The sequence below is a fragment of the Tinamus guttatus genome, unplaced genomic scaffold, assembly GCF_059628265.1.
Source record: "Tinamus guttatus ecotype Peru unplaced genomic scaffold, ASM5962826v1 Tinamus_guttatus_pri_ptg000459l, whole genome shotgun sequence".
Taxonomy (NCBI): Eukaryota; Metazoa; Chordata; class Aves; order Tinamiformes; family Tinamidae; genus Tinamus; species Tinamus guttatus.
Window position 1 is genome coordinate 134,192 of NW_028288993.1, and position 19,115 is coordinate 153,306.

Here is a 19,115-nt window from a genome sequence, read left to right on the forward strand (position 1 = left end):
CGGGCGCCCCGGCGGCGCCGCCGATGGAGCGGGCGCGTCGCGGCAGCGCGGAGCGGGGTCCCCCCGCGGCCGCGCGCCCGCCCGCCGCGCTCCTGGCGCCGCCGGGCCGCGCCGCGCTGCAGCTCGAGCCGGGCGCCGCGCAGCCCGAGGGCGCCGCGGGCCTCGCGCGCCGGGGCGCGCCCGAGCGCCGCGCGCCCTCGCCGGGCCCGTCCCCGCGGCGCGGCGCCCTCCCCGCGCTGCCCAAGGCCGAGTCGAGCGGGCAGCTCTCGGCGTGGGCCGAGGCGGCGCCGCGCGCGCTACCCAAGGCCGCCTCCAGCGAGTTCGCGCCCGCCGCGCCGCGCGCCCCCGCGCTCCCCAAGGCGCGCTCGGACGAGGGCTGCGCGCGGGCGACCGGCCCGGCAGCGGACGGCGCCTTCCGGTGAGCGGGGCCCCGGGGGGTGTCCCGGGTCACCGGCACCGTGGGGGGGGGGACCCGCGCGTGGTGCTGCCCGGGCGACGGGTGATGCCGGGGCAGAGCGGAGGGAGCCACTTTGCGGCGTGTGCCTACTCCCTGGGTGCCTCTGGTGCCCGCCTGGCTTTGGGGCTCCCGCTGTCAAACATGGGGGCTCCATGTCCCGGTTCCCAGAGTTGTCCCGGGGCAGCGTGGCCGTCGCACACCAGGGCACAGCCTTGGAGCGGTTCGGAGGCCCCAACCTGTCTCCTTCACACGTGTGTTAAGGACACGGTGTCCCGGCTGCCCTCTGACCTCAGCAGCAGCCACCTCTTGGGAGGGCGTTCCTGCAGGGCGGCCGCGGGGACGGGGGGCACAGGGCACCCTCCTGCGCCCGACCGTCAGCACTGTCCTCCCCTGTCCCCCCTAGCATCACAGTGGTCACCTGGAACGTGGGCACTGCCATGCCCCCCAGCGACGTGACATCCCTGCTGCACCTCAAGGCTGGCGCCACGAAGGAGGCCGACATGATCGCCATCGGGTACGGGGGGCTGCGCAGGGCAGGGCCCCTCTCACTGGGGATGCTGTCCGCAGTGCCCGGGCAGCGGAAATGGCCTCCTAGGAAACGCGGAGGCGCTCGGCGGACCCCGGCGCTGCCCTTGCCGCCGGCGCGGCCGCCTTCGGCATCGTGCCAGCAGCGGGTTTAACTCCCCGGCCGGCATCCCCGAGGAGCCTTCTCGTGCTGGCTTTTGCCGGTGCCGTGCAAGCCTCAAGGGCACCGATCTTGTCTCTCGCAGCTGACTTGGCTCTGTGCCCCTGGAAGCACTTGGCTGCTGGCAGGGCAGCTCCGAGGCGCTGGCAGCGGCCGCTGCCCCAGCCAAAGGGGAGAATTGGCCCCTTGCGGGTGGCCGCGAAGCCTGCGGGAATTGCCCCGGCCTGCGGGAGCTGGAGGAGCTCGCCCTGTGCCCGAGAGCCTCTCCTCATCCCAGGGAGAGGGCAGCTGGAGGCCGCCTGGGCTGGCTTGGAGCCTCTCCGGCTCCACAGACAAGCGGGATGCAGCCGAGAGGAGGCTCCGCTGGGCTGGAAGGCAACAGGGGGAATGGGAGCTCGGACATGTCCCTCCTGCTGGGCTCCCTGTCGGCCTCACGTGGGGTGTCTGGTCGGGGTGAGCGACTCCCACCACCAGGATGTCTCTGCCCGTCCCTGCTGCGAGCCCTGGCGCTCGGTGCTGGGACAAGGTGCTTCCTGGCTCTGCTCCTCTCCGGGATGGGCTCCTTCCCTCTGCTCGCCTATGGCTGGGCTAGGAGCCTCCTTAAACTGTTTGCTGCTGCGGGAGCTCAGTGGCGGGGATGGGTCGGGCACCTGCGCTGGAGTCCTGCTGCGACTTGGCTTCTTGGCACACGTTCATGCAGCTGGGGTGGAGGCTGTTGCTCAGGCTGTTGCTTAGCCCTGTGAGGCTGAACTGTTGCTGCTCGGAGGGCCTGTCCTGGGCTCGCAGCAAGGACACTGCTGCTGTGTCCCCCCAAGCTGTGCTGGAGGCTGCCCTGCACCGTCCTGGCGCAGGGGCTCATCCCAGCTGGGGCACAGGCTCCTTCTGTGCGGGGTGCACGAGGTCTGTGCCTGTGTCAGCCCTGCAGGGTCCCTGCCCTCTCCTTCCAGGCTGCAGGAGGTCAACTCCAAGTTGAACAAGCGCCTCAAGGATGCCCTCTTCACCGACCAGTGGAGCGAGCTCTTCATGGACGTCTTGAGCCCCTTCTCCTTTGTCCTGGTATGGAGCTCAAGCTGGGCTGTGGAGCTCCAGGGAGGGCTGGAAGCAGCAGAACTGACTGGAGGGACAACCTGTAGCCAGCGGGAAAGTGAACTGAGGGCCAGCAGGGCAGCTCAGCAGCATGCTGCAGCACCCCTGCCAGCCTGCTCCCTTTTCTACTGCCTTTGGCTTCACCTGTGATGCTTTAGGGCATCTGCAGCTGCTGCCGTGTTGCACTAGGGTGGGAGGTGAACGTGGGAACAAGCCTGAGGTGGGTTCTAGGGCTGGTTTGGCCCCCCCAGGTGCTTCTAGGGCACTGCATAAGCCCTAACATCCCTGGAGATCTAGGGGCGACCCATGTGTCCTGGCACGGCTGTGTGTCAGCCCCTGTGTTCGTTGCAGGTGAGCACAGTGCGCATGCAGGGCTTGTTCCTGCTCCTGTTCGCCAAGTACCAGCACCTGCCCTTCCTGCGGGACATCCAGACGGACTGCACCAGGACGGGGCTGGGCGGCTGCTGGGTGAGTGCGGCGCGGGGCGCTGCGCCGGGGGCCGCGTTCCCAGCGAGCCAGCGCGCTCCTCTCGGCGCAGGGCAACAAGGGCGGCGTGAGCGTGCGGCTCTCCGTCTTCGGCCACATGGTCTGCTTCCTCAACTGCCACCTGCCCGCACACCTGGAGAAGGCCGAGCAGCGCAAGCAGGACTTCGCCACCATCCTGCACATGCAGCAGTTCGAGGGGCGCGCGGCCAACGGCATCCTGGACCACGAGTGCGTAACCCCCCTCGCTGCCTGCTCTGGGCCCCGGGGCCAGCCCGGGGATGGACACTGCGGAGTCATGGGGCTGCCCCGTGGCCTGGAATGGCTGCACCAGAGGGGTAGGTGGCACGTGCAGGCGTGGGGCGGCCCCTGCCATGCTGGCGCTCGAGCCCACTGAGGGGCCGGTCGCGTGCGCGCAGCTCGCGCGCAGGTGCCATGCGATGGAAATTTCCGTCCTCTCTCATCTTCCCGCCCGGGGAAGCGTGGCCTGGTTGCTGGCTGGCGCTCGGGCCGTACCTAAGCGAGTCTGGCGGCCGGCCAAGCTATCGGCTGAGCGCTGACCTACATTGCGGCTGCCGCGAGCGTCCGCGGCGCCCGCCCGGCCTTGCCGTGTCCTGTCCTGCTGCCCGGGCCCTTCCAACCCGCCGCCCTTCCATCCCCAGCCTCGTGTTCTGGTTCGGGGACCTCAACTTTCGCATCGAGAGCCTCGACATCCGCTTTGTCAAGTACGCCATCGACAGCAACATCCTGAGCCAGCTCTGGGAGAAGGACCAGGTGGGAGCCCAGGGAGCTGCTGTGCTGCCATGTGGGTCCCTAGGGATGCACTGGAGGTCCCACGTGTGTCACGGGGCATGTCCTGATGGTGTCGCCAGCCACCTCTGGGATGCACAGGGTGAGAGCTTCCCAGGCAAGGGGCAGCACCGCCGCGGGGTGTTTTTCCTGCACACCCACTAGCAATCCCTTCCTCGTGTCTGGAAGAGCAGCGGGACTGCAGACCTGCTGCTCCCATGGCAAGAACAGCCCGCAGTGCCCTGCCCTGCAGGGTGGGCAGCAAGGGGGCAGCCCGTCTGGGCGCAGGGAGGGCTCCAGCAGCACGTGGAGTCCGGCTGCGAGGCCGGGTTGCCCCCTGACTCGCTCTCGCCCTCAGCTGAACATTGCCAAGAGCACCTGGCCCGTCCTGAGCGGCTTCCAGGAGGGACCCCTGAACTTCCCCCCCACATTCAAGTTTGACGTGGGCACCAACAAGTACGACAGCAGGTAGGGGGATCGCGTTTGAGCTGTGCGGGGCTGCAAGCGGCGGGTGCAGGAGCCGAGATGGGTGCTGGTTCCTGTGGATGCCTGCGGAGAGCTGGGCATGGAGGCAGGGCCAGGACACGCTGGGATGGGGGTTGTGCCGAGCGGCGTGCGGTGGAGGCCCCGGCCCCGCGAGAGCTGCCTCTCCGCGCCCACAGCGTCAAGAAGCGCAAGCCAGCCTGGACGGACCGTATCCTCTGGAAGATCAAGGCCCCAGGCGCCGGGTGCCCGCCGGGCCGGGGCGGCCTGTCCGTGAGCCAGCTCTGCTACTGCAGCCACATGGAGTACACTGTGAGCGACCACAAGCCCGTGGCCGCCGTCTTCGCCGTGCAGGTGCGTCCTGGCGGCCCTGCTGGGCTCTGCGGAGGAGCTCGAGGCTCTTCCTCCTGCTCGGGTTTGGAGCAGGGTGTCCAGGGCGGGCAGCAGGATCCCCTGCTTTGGGAGCCCTGCAGGAGGCCGTGCGGCTCTCGGGTGCCTCTCGCTTGGCGCGTCGAGCTGGCTGTGCTCACGCCCGCGTGGTCCTGGCAGTTTGCTTCCAAGGCGGACAGCCCCGCTGTGGAGATCTGTGTGGCCGAGGAGTGGAGCCGGCCCGAGCAGGCGGTGGTCAGGTACAGGATGGCCACCGGCTTCCACCGCAGCTCCTGGGACTGGATCGGCCTCTACCAGGTAGTGCCTCTGGGGCTGGAGGGAGTGGGGCACCCTGCTGTTCCCTGCAGTGGCTCCCCATGGGCTGCTGCCCTTGGAGAAGCTCCCGCTCCCAAACCGCAAGGCAGTCGCGTCCTGGGGCCTCCTCTTCCTCCCAGCCCCTGGTGTCCATGAGGTCTGAGGCCAGACGCACCCGGGGGAGTGGGGTGCCCGGGTCTCCCCCTAGCCCCACGTAGGTGCAAGTGTCCCCCGAGCCCTGTGCGTGGCTCATGGTCACGCTGCACCTCCCAGGACAGGCAGCCCGACCTCTTAGCTCGCGTTTGGCTCGGCTGTGTCCTAGCCCCGGGGCCGAGCTGGGGTCAAGCGCTGTAGAGGGGTTCGCTGCTGGTGTCCTCTTCAGCTCACTCGTGTGCCCTTGTGCAGGTGGGTTTTCGGCATCCTAAAGACTACGTGTCCTATGTGTGGGCCAGGAGCGAGGAAGACGACTGCAGCGTGGAGAAGCAGGCGTGGGCGCAGGTGAGCGGCGCCCGGGCCCCGGCCTGGCCTCCCCCTGCGCCCCGGGGCCGTGGGTGGTGGGAGGACACCTCCACGGCCCGCACTGGTGCCAGGGTCCTGCCCACAGCTGCCCGGGGGGTCCCGGGCACCAGTTTGGGGCTGCAGGGCCTGCGCCTGCCTTGGTGCCCATGGGCTGCCTCGGGGCTGCAGGTGGTGTTTGCGGAGGAGGCGCTGCCCCAGGGCAGGGGCGACTACATCCTCGGCTACTACAGCAGCGCCTGCAGCAGCATCGTGGGCGTCACGGAGCCCTTCCAGGTGAGCGGGGCTGTGCGCAGGACGAGCCAGGCCCTGGCAGCGGCAGCGCTCATGGGGGGCGCCCTGCAGATCTCGCTGTGCAGCTCCGAGGAGGGCTCCGACGAGGATGACAGCACCCTTGTCCTGCTGGCCTCCAAATCGCGCAGCCCCAGCCCAGGCAAGATGAAGCAGCACCGGAGCCGAAGCCCGACCCTGGCCAAGTTCCAAGGCCTCATCCTGCGGCCAGCGAGCCGTGAGCGGGGCGCCAGCCGCAGCCCCTCGCCCCAAGGCCGCCGCGGCCTCGTCGCCCACCTCCCCGCCATCCCCCTGCCCAAGCAGGAGCCCGGCACCCGCGGCGCCAGGGCCAAGGATGTGGCGCTGGCGGCGGAGGGCCGGAATGGCGGCGCCAGCTACGTGACGCCGTGGGAGCAGTGCGGCCTCTGGCATGTCGCTGGGGACACCTTCCTGGCCAGGGCTGACCCTAGGACCCTGGGCCTGCTGCCTGCTCTGCGCTTGGAGCCACTGGACCCCGCTGCGGGCCTGCGCAGGGAGAGCGTGGACCAAGGCCCCCTGTACAGGAAGACGAGCCCCAGCAGCCCCCTCGGGGACCCCGTGGGCACCTCTCCGAGGGACGAGGAGCTGGCGCCGGGCGCGGGACAGCCCTAGCCCTGCTCCAGGACCTGGCCTGGCTAGGGCGCTTGCTGCCTGCTTCTTTCCACCATGTTCCTGCTGAACCATCCTCTCCCTTATTTATTGCAGCAAGCGCCCCTCTGTTCCTGTCCCCTGCTGCGGGCCCAGCTCGGAGGGGCTGGCAGTGGCTCATGGTGCTGCCCTGGGGGGACGCGCTGCGAGGCAGCACTGCGAGGACAGAGGGGACGGGACGGTGGGGACTGGCAGGGACTGGGGGAGGCCCCTTGAGGAGTTTGAGGGCAAATGGAGCAACCCCCCTCCTGCCGGGGCAGAGCTGGCCTCCCCCCACTCCAGACATCGAGGGCAGGACCAGGCCCTCCCCCCACGGCTCATGGGGTCCCCAGGAGCTTCGAGCTTGCACCGTCCCCGCTGCTACCTCTGTGCCTGAGCCATAGTGCGAGTGACGAAATAAACCATGCTGCCCTCCCGCGTGCGGCGCCCGCTGCGGGGCGGCTCCGCACCCAGCGCCGGCCTTTATTGTGTCTCCCCGTGCCGCGCACCTGGGCTCTGCCCTCCCTGCATGGCCCCTCACAGCACCCCAGCACCGCTGCCCCCTGCCAGCGCCCAGCTTTGCTCCAGCAACGGTGGGGATGGAGCCAGCGCTGTAACCGGCCCTTCCTCTGTGTCAGCCCCTGGGGCAGGGGCCAGACTCTCCCTGCCTGCTTCGTCCCTGCTGCGGAAGAGCTCCCAGCCTGGGAGCTGGGAGTAATTCCGGTTTCTCTGTCTGCGTCTTGAACGCTCAAAGGGGATGGGGCTTGAGCATCTCCCCTGCCCCAGGGGCAGAGCTCCCTTCCCTGGTGCTCCTGCTCTTTCCTGGGTGCTCCCGCTCCCTTCCCTGGTGCTCCCACTCTTTGCCCTGCGCAGCCCTCACTCCTGGGGGAGGGCGCCGGGCACCCCCCAGCACCTCCACTGGCTGCGCGCTGCGGCCCTGCCCGGCCGCCACGCAGTCACGGCACCAGCCACGCTCAGCTCAGCGCCATCCTTTGCCTTCAAGAAGGGGGTTAAGTGGCTCTGCCCCAGCACGTTGTCACCGCACGGCAGCTCCACACTGGCATCATCGCGGTGCCGTAGGCAGCCGGGCTCCCCCTCTCTGTTCCGACGCCAGTTGCAAGCAGCGCTGGTAGAGCGTCCCGCCGCTGTCCTCCATTGTCTGCGCCTGCTGCTTCGCCAGGGCGCCCGCGGGCAGGGAACCCCAGTGCCGTAAGGCGCTGCGGAGATGCCAAGCAGGGACGAGCAGAGCCTGGACCGTGGCCACGCAGCTGTGGGTGAGCAGAGTGGGTGGCTCCAGGGGCAGCCGCGGCCGGAGCAGCGTGGAGCAGCTCCAGGCCCATTGGGCTGCCGACTGCAGCAATGCCCAGAGCACCTGCACGGCGCCACGCTTGCCCCCAGCGCCCAGCAGCCCCTGCACTCCAGAGATCCCCCTGCACTTACTCACGCTGGGGTTCCTTGGCGGGGCTGCAGGCAGCCAGTGGCTCCAGGATGAAGCAGCCTGGGCTGACGCGCTCCATCAGCACGGCCTCCTCTGCGGCGCTGAGTGCTCCAGCCCTGTGCAGGCACCGAGCCAGCCTGCGCCCGAGGGCACCCAGCCATCACCGCCAGGGCCAGGGCCAGGGCCGCTGTGTGGAGCTTGCGCCGCCTTGTGCCCAGGACACCCACCTGCGCGTGCAGTTGCAGTGGAAGAGGGTGCGGGTGTCTGCATTGTGCAGTGTGTACTTGAGCTCGCGGGGCGCAACCTGCTGCTCGCACTTGTCCAGGCGCTTGAAGCATCTGCACGGCTGCCCATGGCCTGCGGGGAAGCGGCGAGGGGCCCCTCCAGCACGCAGCCCCTCGCAGGCACGGGCGGCCCCATCCCATCTTGCCAAACCCCCTCACTTCCCTGCGTGTGTCCCCGGCTGCAACTCACCCTGCTGTGGGGGCGGCACCGTGGTTGCTCCACGTGTCTCTGTGGCTGCGCTGGGTCCGGCACTGTCTCCTTCACAAGCAGCCGTGCAGTTGGGCTGTGCGGAGCCCATACCCCCTTCCCGCGCTGCTCCCAGCTCCTGCCTTCCTTCAGAGTCCTGCTCCCGCATGGCCACCGCTGCGGGAGGCCTTGCTGCCGGCAGGGACCCGGTTGTGGGCTCAGCCTCCCCTCTGCGAGATGCGGGAGTCGGGGCCTCGGCGCCCTGCTGCGGTGGCACCACGAGTCTCTGCTTCTGCCCAGCGCTCGGCACCTGGCGGAGCTGCGGATTTTGTCCCAGCCTCTGTCGGAGCTGCTTGTGGCCTAGCCTGGGGGGCTGCCCCCTGCCCTCGCGCAGGGGCTGCCTGGTGGCACCGTTCGTCCCCTCCTCCTCCAGTGGTGATAGGGGACCTGCATGGTACTGATGCGGCTGCACCATCCTGGCCAAGGGCACCATCCCATAACGCTGGCACCTGGGGAGCCCATAGGGCATGAGGGGCTGTGCTGGGGGGCTCAGCTGCCCCGGTGATGCCAGAGACAGGGACACGGGCTCTGGGCACAGCACCGGCTCCCCCACACTCACCCTCCCCACCAGTGCCACTGCACACACGCCTCGCTCGGCTCCAGCACGAAACACGGCACCTCGAGGAGGTCGAAGAAGGTGACGCCGATGAGGTTGGAGATGGTGTCGTTGAGGTCCAGGAGGCAGCGGCGGAACCTGCGGTGGGGGTGGGTGAGCGGCACGGCGGGGCAGGACAGGGGGGACTAGACGGGACCAGGGGGGCTCCTGCCACCGCCACACCTGCTGTCGCAGTCGCAGTGGGACACGGTGTGCAGGCGGTAGTTGCGGATGCCGTAGTTGAACTCCAGCGCCGCAATCTGCGCCTCGCACTGGTCGTGCTCCCGGCAGCAGCGGTCGGGGCCGCGGAAGAGACCTGCGGGCAGCGGCCGTGAGCATGGCCGCCCCGCCGAGCCGCCCGCTCCCCGCAGCCCCGCTCCCCCGGGCCGTACCCAGCTCCGCGGGGCTCCCCGCCGAGTCGCCCGCTCCGCACCACAGCGTGCCCGGCACCGTCCAGCCGCGCCGCCGCCGCCGGGCCCCGCGCCCGCCGGGGTCGCGGCAGACGCCGCGGTGCCTCCAGAGAGCCGCGAGCTCCCTGCGCAGCGCGGCCCCGGCGGCGCCGCTGTCCCCGCTGTCCCCGCTGTCCCCGCTGTCCCCGCGGGGCGGGCGCTGCGCGCAGGCGGCGCGGAAGGCGCGGGCGAGGCGCGGGTCGCGCCGTGCCCAGCAGGCGCGCAGCCCCCCCCGCGGGCCCCACGCGCTCTCCACGAGCGCCGCGGGCCCCGGGCCGCCGCTCAGGAAGGCCACGTAGCGGGCGCCGCCGGGGCCCGCCCGCCGCCGCGGGCAGAGGGCTCCGCCGGGCCACGCCGCCCCGCCGGGGGCGCCGAGCAGCGGCGGCAGCAGCAGCGCGGCCGCGTACAGCAGCGCCCGCATCGCGCCCGCCCCGCGCTCGCGCCCGCGCCCGCCTTTAACCCGCGCCCGCCGCCCCGCCCCCGCCGCGCGTGGGACCCGGCGTGACCCTGCGGGGACGTTCCCGCCGCTCCCTCCTCCTCCCCGCGGGGCGAGGGGGACGGGGACAGGGACCCCTCCCGCCCCCCGGGTGGCCTTGGCGCTGGGCGAGCCAGCCCCGTACCCGGGCATCTGCGTGCGGTCCCCTCCGGGCGCTGCCATGCGGACCTGGGTGCCCCGCGCCGGCTCCGCGGGAGCCGCAGCCCGGAGGGGTTCCTGCTTCCCCTCTGCCAGCCCAGGGGCAGCTGGGCACAAGTCCAGAAAGAGAAGCTGGACAAGCCACCCCCTTGTGGCAGTCCCCAGCGGCTTCCAGGTTTGGGGATGCTCCGTGGAAGTTGGTGCAGAGCCCGGCAGGCTCTGTGCCCGGCAGGGCAGCCGAGGGCAGGCGACAGGGCCTTATCTTATCGGGACAGGGCTTCCCTGATGGCAGGGGCTGAGGCCAACGTGCTGGCGAGTGCAGAGTCCATGGGGCGGCTGTGACATGGCTGCTGTGCTGCCCTTGGCATTGCCTGAGGTGTTGCAAAGGTCCCCCCGCTGCCGTGGCACCTGGCGGGGCCGCTTCCAGCCTTGGGACCAGCCCCGTCCTCCTGGCAGCAGCCCTGCACCCCTGGGTGCTGCTGCATAGCGTGGGCTACCCCAGCCCATCTAGCACCCAGCCCTGCACCCCTTTTTGCTGCCTCACTGCAGGGCTACACAGCCCCAACCTCCCAACACTCTGCGCTGCACCCTTGGGTGCTTCCTGCTGCCTGGGCTGCCCCAGCCACATTCAACACTCTGCAGTGCATCCTTGGGTGCGGGGCACTGCCCTGCTCCATCCACCCAGCACCCTGCAGTGCCCTCCCGGGTGCTGCCCCATAGCCTGGGCTGTCCCAGACCCAACCAGCTCCCAGCACTGCAGCCCTGGGTGCTTCCTGGGCTGCCCCAGCCCCATCCTGGCATGGAGAGCCCAAGGGACAGCACGGCCCAGCCTTGGCTGCCACGGCGTGAGCCCGTCAGGGCCCCTGTGCTCTGCCTGGCCCCAGTTTGGGTTTGTCTGGGAGATAACGAGGGATAAGCAGGGACGGGTGACTGGTGCTCCGGCCTTCACCCCTCCTCTAGCAGCCCGGGGCGCACGCGTGTTTGTGTGTATGTGCGTGCACATGCGTGTCTGTGTACGTGTGCACATGCGTGTTCGTGTGCACATGCGTGTTTGTGTGCATGGCTGGCCCTGTGCCCCCACCCAGGCACCCCACGGGCCCCCTGCTCAGTGGGTGCTGGCCGCGAGGGCTGGTGCTGCTGGGTGGATGCGGGGCCGATGGCCGGGACTGGCAGAGCTGCAGCATCTTGTGCCCCCCACGCCGCTGACGTGGTCCAAGGTCACTGCCGAGGCCAGCGCCGCAGCAGCGAGGCCGGGCTGGGGACGCTTGCATGCCAGCCATGGAGGCAGCGCCCAGCTCTGGAGGCCTCCCCATCCTTCCCACCGGCCCGGCTGGGGAGGTGCAGGCAGCAGCGGGGGCTCGTGGTGACAGGGGCCACCTTGTCCTGGGCTGGGCTAGAAGTGGTGAAGTGCTGGGCTAGGGCAAGTGATCTGCTTTTTTGCCCCTCTATTCTGCATCCCCACTCCAGGTTGGGCCTCCCCAGCACAAGAAGGACATCAACACATTGGAGCGAAGCCCCATATCGATATGGCTGGGGCTGGAGCTGGCCCTGTTCATCCCAGAGAAGAGGAGGCAAAGAGGGATCTTATCCTTCCCCTCTGTCCCTCTCCTTGGGTAATGCTGGCTCTTGTTCGTCCTCCCTTCGCACCTGCAGGACCAGAGCCGGTGCCGGGGTGCTGCATCCTGTGGGGCTGACTCGTGGCCTGGGGGTGGACGCTGGAGCCGTGGTGCCTCCGAGCAGGCTGTCCCCATGCGCTGCCCTTTGCCCTGGCGAGCGGGGTGGCCGCACGGGCCCGGCGGCGCGAGCCTGTGTACACAGCGGGGACAACACGTCCCGCCGGGGTGGGCGGCTCTGCTTCGCCCCTTTCCAGGCAGGGGGATGTGCTGGTATTTCTGCTAGGGAGACATCGGTCCACACCCCTTTAATGACCAACATGCAATATCGGTCCTTGTGAGGGGGTATCTATAGTTGCAGGTACAGAAACACCCCTAGCGCTTTCAGATCTTGGCAAGTCTCTGCTTTCCACAGGCTTGATGCAGATGCAAGGAAGATGAAGGGATGAACGAATCGTGGTGGCCACGTCCTGTCCTGGCCTGTGGTAAGAGACATTCTGCACTCCAGAGAGTTGGAGATGAAAGGCAGAGGAGGAAAACGAGATCTTTGTAAGAGTGAATCTCTTGTGGAGACCAGAAGTCAAAAGAAGAGCTGGAATGAGCAATGCCTGCTAGAAGAGACGTTTCTTGTATTTCCTATCTGTGTTGTAGCTCATAGTATGTGTATACATACATATATATATGTATATCTGTATGCATGTATGTATTCAACCAGCTTGCAGACCTAGAGGAGACTTGGCCCCAGTGGCGTGGCTGTGGATGCTGCCAATTGCCCTCCCCGTGCAGGATGGGCCCCCCCACGCTACGCGACTTGCAGCATGGAGGAGGAAGCTCCTCCACGGCTCTGCAGAACGCCTGCCCCAATGGGACTGGCGGCAGCTGGGGCGGCTGCAGTGTGGAGCGAGGTCCGTGTCCCCCACCTCCCCACAGCCCCTTGTGGGGAGCCAATTCCTTCTCCTGGCTCAGGGAGCTGGGAGATGTTGGGGCTCCTCGTGCAGGGACTAGCTGGTAATGCAGTTAGTTGCCAGCTGATGCCAGGTCCAGAGGCTCTGCCTCGCCGCTCGCTGTCCGCGGGCTGCGTGGGAGCAGGCGCTGGGCACCCGCCAACCCGGCCGGCCTTGTCCTGCGGCGCTGCCTGGGCTCCCAAGGCCGGTGCTGGCTGCTCCGGCTGTGCTTGCGCTGGGGCCCTGCTCTGCATCTGCACCAGGTCCACCCCCGTGGCCTCCAGACCCTCGGGATGTTGTGACGAGGTCACCTGGAGCCCCAGCCTACGCTGTGCCTGGTCTCTCTGCCTCCCCCTCCAGCACCGGAGCTGCTCCCCTTGGCTTTCCATGCCAGGACCCGGCATCCCAGGGGGCCTCAGCACCTGCAGCCACATCCAGGTCCTGCTGCGCACCAGAGGGGAGCATCCTGCCAGCAAAGCCACCCTGACCGCCACGTGACAGCGACCGCCTCGTGCTCCCTCTCATTTCTGCTGTTACAGATATTCTCTTCCTCCTCCTCACTCCTCCCTTTCTCAGACTGAGAAGTACCTGCTCCTCTTGCCTCTCCTCTATGGAAGCTCTCGCAGGTGCTGCTCATCCTTTTTCCTTCTTTGAACCAAGTTGTTCATGCAGTGACACCTTTGGCAGCCCTTGGGATGGAGCATGTGAAGAAGGACCCTTTAAAGAAAGGGATAGCTTTCTTGGATACATTTTCTTTCTAATGCAGACTCATGGGTGAAGGGATTAAAAAGGGGGGGTTATTCTCTCTCTTGGAGTGTCCAGACTCTTTAAAGAGAAGCTAGGCTGGCTCCATCAGCCGTTTTCAGTGCGGTCTTGGGTGCGGAGATTGCTTAGGCTCTGCTGTCATCTGTGGAGGTGACAGCAATCCGGGGAGAGTGGTTTCTCCTGCATCTTCCCTCCTCTGGGTCTCTATCGCAGTGATACTGCCCTGTTGTCCTGCAAGCTGAGACCTCCTCAAGGCCACTGTCCCTGCAGGCAGGCCTGGACCAGCAAGGTGTGCACACATGGAGCACTTGCCATGTATTTGCCTCCTCCACAGGGCTGTGGTGCAACCAGCCCTCTAGGACAGTCATGGGGAAGAAGACTGCATGGGATTACTTGGTGCTCTGCACTGCCTTGAAATCCTGGCAAATGTTAATTTTTCTGCTTTCTCTTAACCCCTAGACAAATCTCAGCAATGTTATGCAGGTAGGTGTGGTTTTACTGCCCTGGAAGACGGCTTCCTTTAAGTCCTGGGAACTGCCCAGACGGAAGCGGGTCCGCAAACAGGAGTCCTGGCTGACGTGGATCACACCGCTTCCAGAGGGAGGCTGGAAAAGCGATGAGTCAGCATGACTGGTGTTGACCAACATCACTGGAGGCTACAGCTCACAACGGAGGACCCCCTTGTGCTCCTGTGGATACAGACTCAGCAGAAATTGTGCAGCCAGGAAAACCAGGGAGCAGAAAGGGTCACAGTGCTGGAGCAATTCCTGCTTTCTGGAAGACACGTTCTCCTTCCTTTTGATGTCAAAGACAAATTTCATGGTGGTATTTCCACCTTTCTATGTGGGACCAAAACAGCTTAGCAGAGACAAATTACTGCACGCTTGAGAATTGTTTAACATCTTAACATTACTTGTCTCTTGTCTAACTGTAGGCTTATACAGCTGTCCCCGATGTGGATCTGGGGGTTCCTGCAGCAGGAGGTGTCCTAGGGTGCTCGGTGAATGATTAATCCATGGGAAAAGGTGAATGGGTCATAGCATGCATGTCTGCACTGCTCCCGGCATGGGCAGAGTCCATGCCAATCATGTGTGTGGCTGCCTCCATTCGGAGCACAACAGCCCTTGGGGGCCCTCCTGGTGACAGGGCTGTCATGTGTCTGTCCTGGGCCACAAACATCCCTGTTGTGTCCGCATCCTCGGAGAGCTCAGTAAAGGGGCCGTCAGATCAGGGCAAACTTGAACAAACTTTGCTTCTTTGAAACAAGACCTGAGGCTTTCCTTCTTGAACCCCATATACACCCCATGAAAGCCAGTTGCCCTGGTTTTGGCGAAAGGAGTAGCCAAATCCCTGAGGCCTTGGGCACTGAGGGATTTCTCTAGAGCTAAGCTGGTGCCTTCAGACCAAGGAGGTTTCCCTTGCTCTGGTCCGGTGGACGGGGCTGTTGCTGTTCCCGTTGGCGAGAAGCAGGGCTGGGTGCTTCCAGGAGGCTGAAGCACCCATGGACCCAGGTGCTGTGAGGTGGTTCATTTAATGACCTGGCAAGGGAGGACAGAGAGCTCTGGTCTTTGTCACTGCCTCACTTGCCTGCTCTTTTATTTTTGTTGTTTCTGTGGGTTTAATTTAGAACTTGCTACTTCTTGTTTCTAACCGAAACAGATACCTTCATGATCCTGAAGTCTTATGACTTCATGACCCTGACCCTTAAGTGCAGATCAAAATACCCTCGGAGCTCCTCTTCCCCAGCCCCTCTGCTTGCAATTTGCTAGCTGGGGTGGAGAACCGCATCCCGCAGCCCCGAGAGCTGTGTGAGGCTCGAAAGCCAGCGCTGGCACAACACGTCAGCCAACCTGAAGGTCCCCACAGTTTCTTTCAGTCCCCATCACTGCAAGCCACAAAGTGCCGAGCGCCCGTGGTGCGTGTCCCTTGTGCTGCTGGCCAGCATCAAACTGGCCAGTGTGGGAACAATTTCAGCAGAGGACGAACCTGAGGAACAGTCGCATGGCGGAGTCCCAGGAGAAGAGGTTTAGTATTTAGTGGTGGCAGGAATAGGCGAGGGGTGTCTCTGGGGGTGAAAAGTGACTCAGGGTGTCCGTAATACAGAACAGCCGTGGCTGGAGTGAACCTGGGGCAAGGAGACAATGCTGATACATGGGACTCTGTGGTGGGAATTAGGACTTGTCTGGCCCTTCCTTGTCCCCGACTGAAGATGATTTCTGGGCGCTGAGTTTTCATCAAGGATGGTTACTGCAGGCCCAAGGTTTGTAAGTGACAGAGGGAAATGGAAACCAAATCCAGCCAAGAAAAGCGCTGAGTTAAAATGAATTTGTCCATCCTTTCAGAGCTCTGTCACTGCGGGACACCCAAGGAAAGGGTTAGTGCTGTCTGGCTGGTGCCTTGTTTTTGTTTGGCTCTTCACAGCACTCCCAATGCTGCTTTCGTTGCATGCCAATGAAGTCGGCTGCCAGGGCAGCCACCAGCACCCATGGCCTTGGGATGACTTCCCTGGGGCCATTCACCACTTCTGTGCTTGGTGTCACCGGTTCTCCAGGCAGCCAGGGGACAATGATCATCTGCCTCTTTTGCATTTGTGCTACAGGCACAGCTGGGCCTGTTTGCTTTTAGGAAGCATTAATAAAAAAACAGAGCGAAGACCCAGATGACATTCGTAACTCAAATCCACTCTGCAAAAATACAGTCAGAGTGGTGGTGTTGGGGTTCCTTGTAATCCCTATAGCGGAAAACCTTTGTGGCTGCTCAGGGATGGAGAAGTACACAGCTGCTGTATGTCCAGATGCTCACACTATGCACAGTGACACACCGTGTATCTGGGGACAGCTCCTGAACTCTGGCTGGGGATGGAGAAGCAGGAATGAGGGCTGCGATGCAGCGTGCGGCAGAGATGTGTCCAAACCCGTGCTGTCACCCAGCAGTGTCTGAGAGGCCCTGGATCAGCAGAGAGGCAGATGTGAGGACCCCAAGCACCAAAGAGACCCGGTTGGTGGACATTTTCCTAGGGCTCAGTGGCCTGTAGACAAAGACCAAACAGGTCTTGGACTCGAGTTGCTCAGAGGTGCCTGTCTAGGGTAGGACTGGGGACCAGACTTAATGCAGGAGGGGATGTGGGTGGCAAGAAGGGCTGGGGAGCAGGCGCAGGACGGCTGGTTCCCATGTTAGAGGGGAGGGGAAAGGGGCGATGAGGGCACAGGAGCAAGCAAGCAGTGGCAGAGCTGTGTGCAGGGCTCATGGTCACAGGATGGGGGTTGGAGCAGCTAAGAGACAATTCTTGCGTGTCCGGTAGCCCTGGGCTCATGACATTTGCTCCAGCGTGGCTGGTGGAGGCACGAGCAGGTGCAGACAGCAGGACAGGAGTGTCCAGCCAACAAGGCCACGAGAAGATCCTGGGGCGACCAGGCAGGGCCAAAGCCCAGCAGCCCGAATCCGAGCAGGGGGTGCCAGCCTGGGAACCCCGGTGCAGGGGTCCAGGCTGGAGGGCGTCTCAAGGCAGCAGCTGCTGCTCCTGCCACCACCACCGCTGGCCGTTGACAGCATGAGCAGAGCAGAGGCTGCTGCTCCTGGGGTGGGGGCCGGGCACGGGGTGAGGAGGGGGCGCTGTGTCCCTGTCCCCCACAGCCCACAGCTGTCTCAGCCGTTGGGGCGCCACTCGGCTCCCAGTGCAGGGACACACGGAGCTGCCAGCGACAGCGGGCGCCTGGCGGCAGGGCAGGCTCTGGGGCTGCAGGCCGGGAAAGCCGCTGCAGGGGGTTGCATTTAGGGAAGCGTCTCCTGTCCCACCGCTGCCGGCCTGTGCGGAAAGGCCCTGGGGAGCAGAGTGTCCCGGGCAGGACAGGGCAGGGGGTCCCGGCCTTTCCTGGAGGGCCAGGAGAGATGGGGAGACACATCCCGGGCACCAGGGGCAGGAGCAGAGCTGCTCTGCTGGACACCAACGCGCAGGGACCAGCAGGCAGCCGAGGGACACGTGGCCCTGCTCCCATCCCTGGGCTCCGTGCCCAGGGGACACCGAGGGCACCTGCTGTGGCCTTGTGCAGCTCAGGGGCACCCACCCGCCACAGCCCTGGCAGCAGGAGCAGCCTCCAGGCCTCGCAAGGGCCACCATAGGCCCCGTGGGCAGCAGGGACCTGCAGGTGCTGCCAGCGCAGCTGCAGGACACGGCGCTCGCGCCGCAGCCTCCCCTCGTGGCACACACAGAGAACACACAACACAGGTTTCCAGAATTGAACTTTTATTGTATGCAGGGGCAGCTCACAAGCGGCAGCTGCTCCCTCGGGGAGCATCCAGCCTGGAGCCTTAGCGGATGCTCCCTATTTCGCAGAGGTCAGACCACTCCGAGGGAGGGTTTCGAATCTCTGGAGTGGCCGAGCTCCTGCCGGGAACTGGCCAGGGCCCAGGTGGCACAGAGCCGCAGGACGGAGCTGGTGTCAGCGCTCAAGAACAGGCTGCGTGGCCTGAAAGGGCCCCAAGGAGCCTGGGAACGGGCCGTGCTCAATGCTGCAGAGGAAGGCGAAAAACCCCTGGGCACCAGGGCCAATGTGTGCCAGGGGAAAATTCCTTCCTGACCCCAAAGCTGGCGATCGGCTGCTCCCTGAGCATGCGAGCACGGCCGCCTCCCGGCCACGGCTGGCAGGGTTCCCCCGCCAGCGACACCAGCGCTGCCCGCCCTGGCTGCTCCCCTCCGGCCTCCTGGCCGCATCATGGCCCTGGCCACGCTCCAGCTCCAGGCACTTGGGCTCCTGGCAGCTCCTCGCAAAGGGAGCCCCAAGGAGCTTCCAGAGCCCTCCCCAAGTAGCTCCGCCTTCCCAAGGAGGCCGCCATCCCAAGCAGGCCCTCGGCCTCTCCCTCTTGGACACCCCCATGGTTTACGCCACTGGGAGGGAGTCTCATCCCTTGGGAGAGCTCCCTTCCACCCCCCACACCCACTGAACCCCCTCCCTGGGGCATCCTTGGAAAAGCGGAGCTTTCCCTCCCCACAAATTCCCTCCTTCCCTCCCCACAATTTCCCTGTTACCGTGTATTATCAGGATGACGTGGTCCATGAGGCCGTTCTCTTCACAGGAAGCCTCCTGGGATTTCTCCCAGGCAGCAACCTGACTTCCCACGTGGGTCCTTGTCCCAAGGAGGCTGATGATGACCCTGCTGTCAGTCGTGCAGCTCCACTGCAGAAAGCTCTTGCCATTGGAATGCACCCAGGACTTACCGTGGAGATCCATGGCGTTGGATTTGCTTCTGCCCAGCAGCTGGCCAGGGCTCCCGCCTGGCTGGGGCCGGCACTGTGTTGCCTGGAAGAAAATTCCAGAGCTAGCAGGTGCTCCTCCCCTGCCAGCCCCTCAAATCCCACCCGCCTCTCCCCGCTACCCCTGGCCCAGAGGCCAGCCCGCGCCCTCCTGGCTCTGTCCAGGGCCTGCACTGTGCGTGGCCCGAGACAGGCACGGGAGTGCAGCGAGCGCTGCCTTTTATCCTGTCCCGGCCGTGATGTCACTGTGACAGTGCTGTGACATCGGGCTCCGGGATTCTTGCGGCTGCGTTGCCGGGGGCCGCCTGGAAACAGCGTCAACAGAGAATTATGGAGTCATAATGGTTGGAAAAGACCTTCAAGATCGAGTCCAACTCTAAATCCTTCTACATCATCCTGCTAAACCATGTCCCTAAGTGCCTCATTCACACGTTTATGAAACTCTGCTAGGGATGGTGACTCCACCATTGCCCTGGGCAGCCGGTCCCAATGCATGATCGCCTGTGGGGCAGGGAGGCCACACACTGGCCCCTCTCACGCTCCTGCCCTGGCTGACCTGCCCAGTGCCCCTCGGCCCCTCTCTGACAGCAGCTGGACCCCTCCTTTTGTGCTGAGCAGTGAGAAAGTAAAGGAGATGGAAAAACCCTTCCACAAGCAGCTCTTCTCCTTCCTGCCCATTGGACTTTCTCTCTGGAGCCTCTTGTGTGGAAGCGTTTATGGTTGGATTCGATCTTGAAGATCTTTTCCAACCATTATGACTCCATAGTTCTCTCTTG

The 19,115-nt window shown here is 65.3% G+C and overlaps 2 protein-coding genes across 2 annotated transcripts; one reads left to right on the forward strand and one right to left on the reverse strand.

Moving 5' to 3' along the window:
* Positions 1-356: 356 nt before the first annotated feature.
* Positions 357-6,104, forward strand: INPP5J (inositol polyphosphate-5-phosphatase J). The gene is made up of 12 exons (XM_088532243.1): positions 357-418; positions 861-971; positions 2,090-2,198; positions 2,580-2,696; positions 2,767-2,942; positions 3,374-3,485; positions 3,859-3,968; positions 4,163-4,337; positions 4,533-4,670; positions 5,073-5,165; positions 5,355-5,459; positions 5,529-6,104. Exons 2-12 carry the CDS (start codon positions 895-897, stop codon positions 6,102-6,104), a joined length of 1,788 nt encoding a protein of 595 aa, XP_088388369.1. The 5' UTR covers positions 357-418; positions 861-894.
* A 1,078-nt stretch (positions 6,105-7,182) lies between these two features.
* PLA2G3 (phospholipase A2 group III) lies at positions 7,183-18,316 on the reverse strand. Its single transcript, XM_088532244.1, has 9 exons — positions 18,115-18,316; positions 16,589-16,623; positions 9,076-9,496; positions 8,867-8,999; positions 8,648-8,782; positions 8,032-8,537; positions 7,785-7,914; positions 7,560-7,694; positions 7,183-7,387 (listed from the first exon to the last, which is right to left on the reverse strand). Exons 1-9 carry the CDS (start codon positions 18,314-18,316, stop codon positions 7,183-7,185), a joined length of 1,902 nt encoding a protein of 633 aa, XP_088388370.1.
* Between the last annotated feature and the right edge of the window lie 799 nt (positions 18,317-19,115).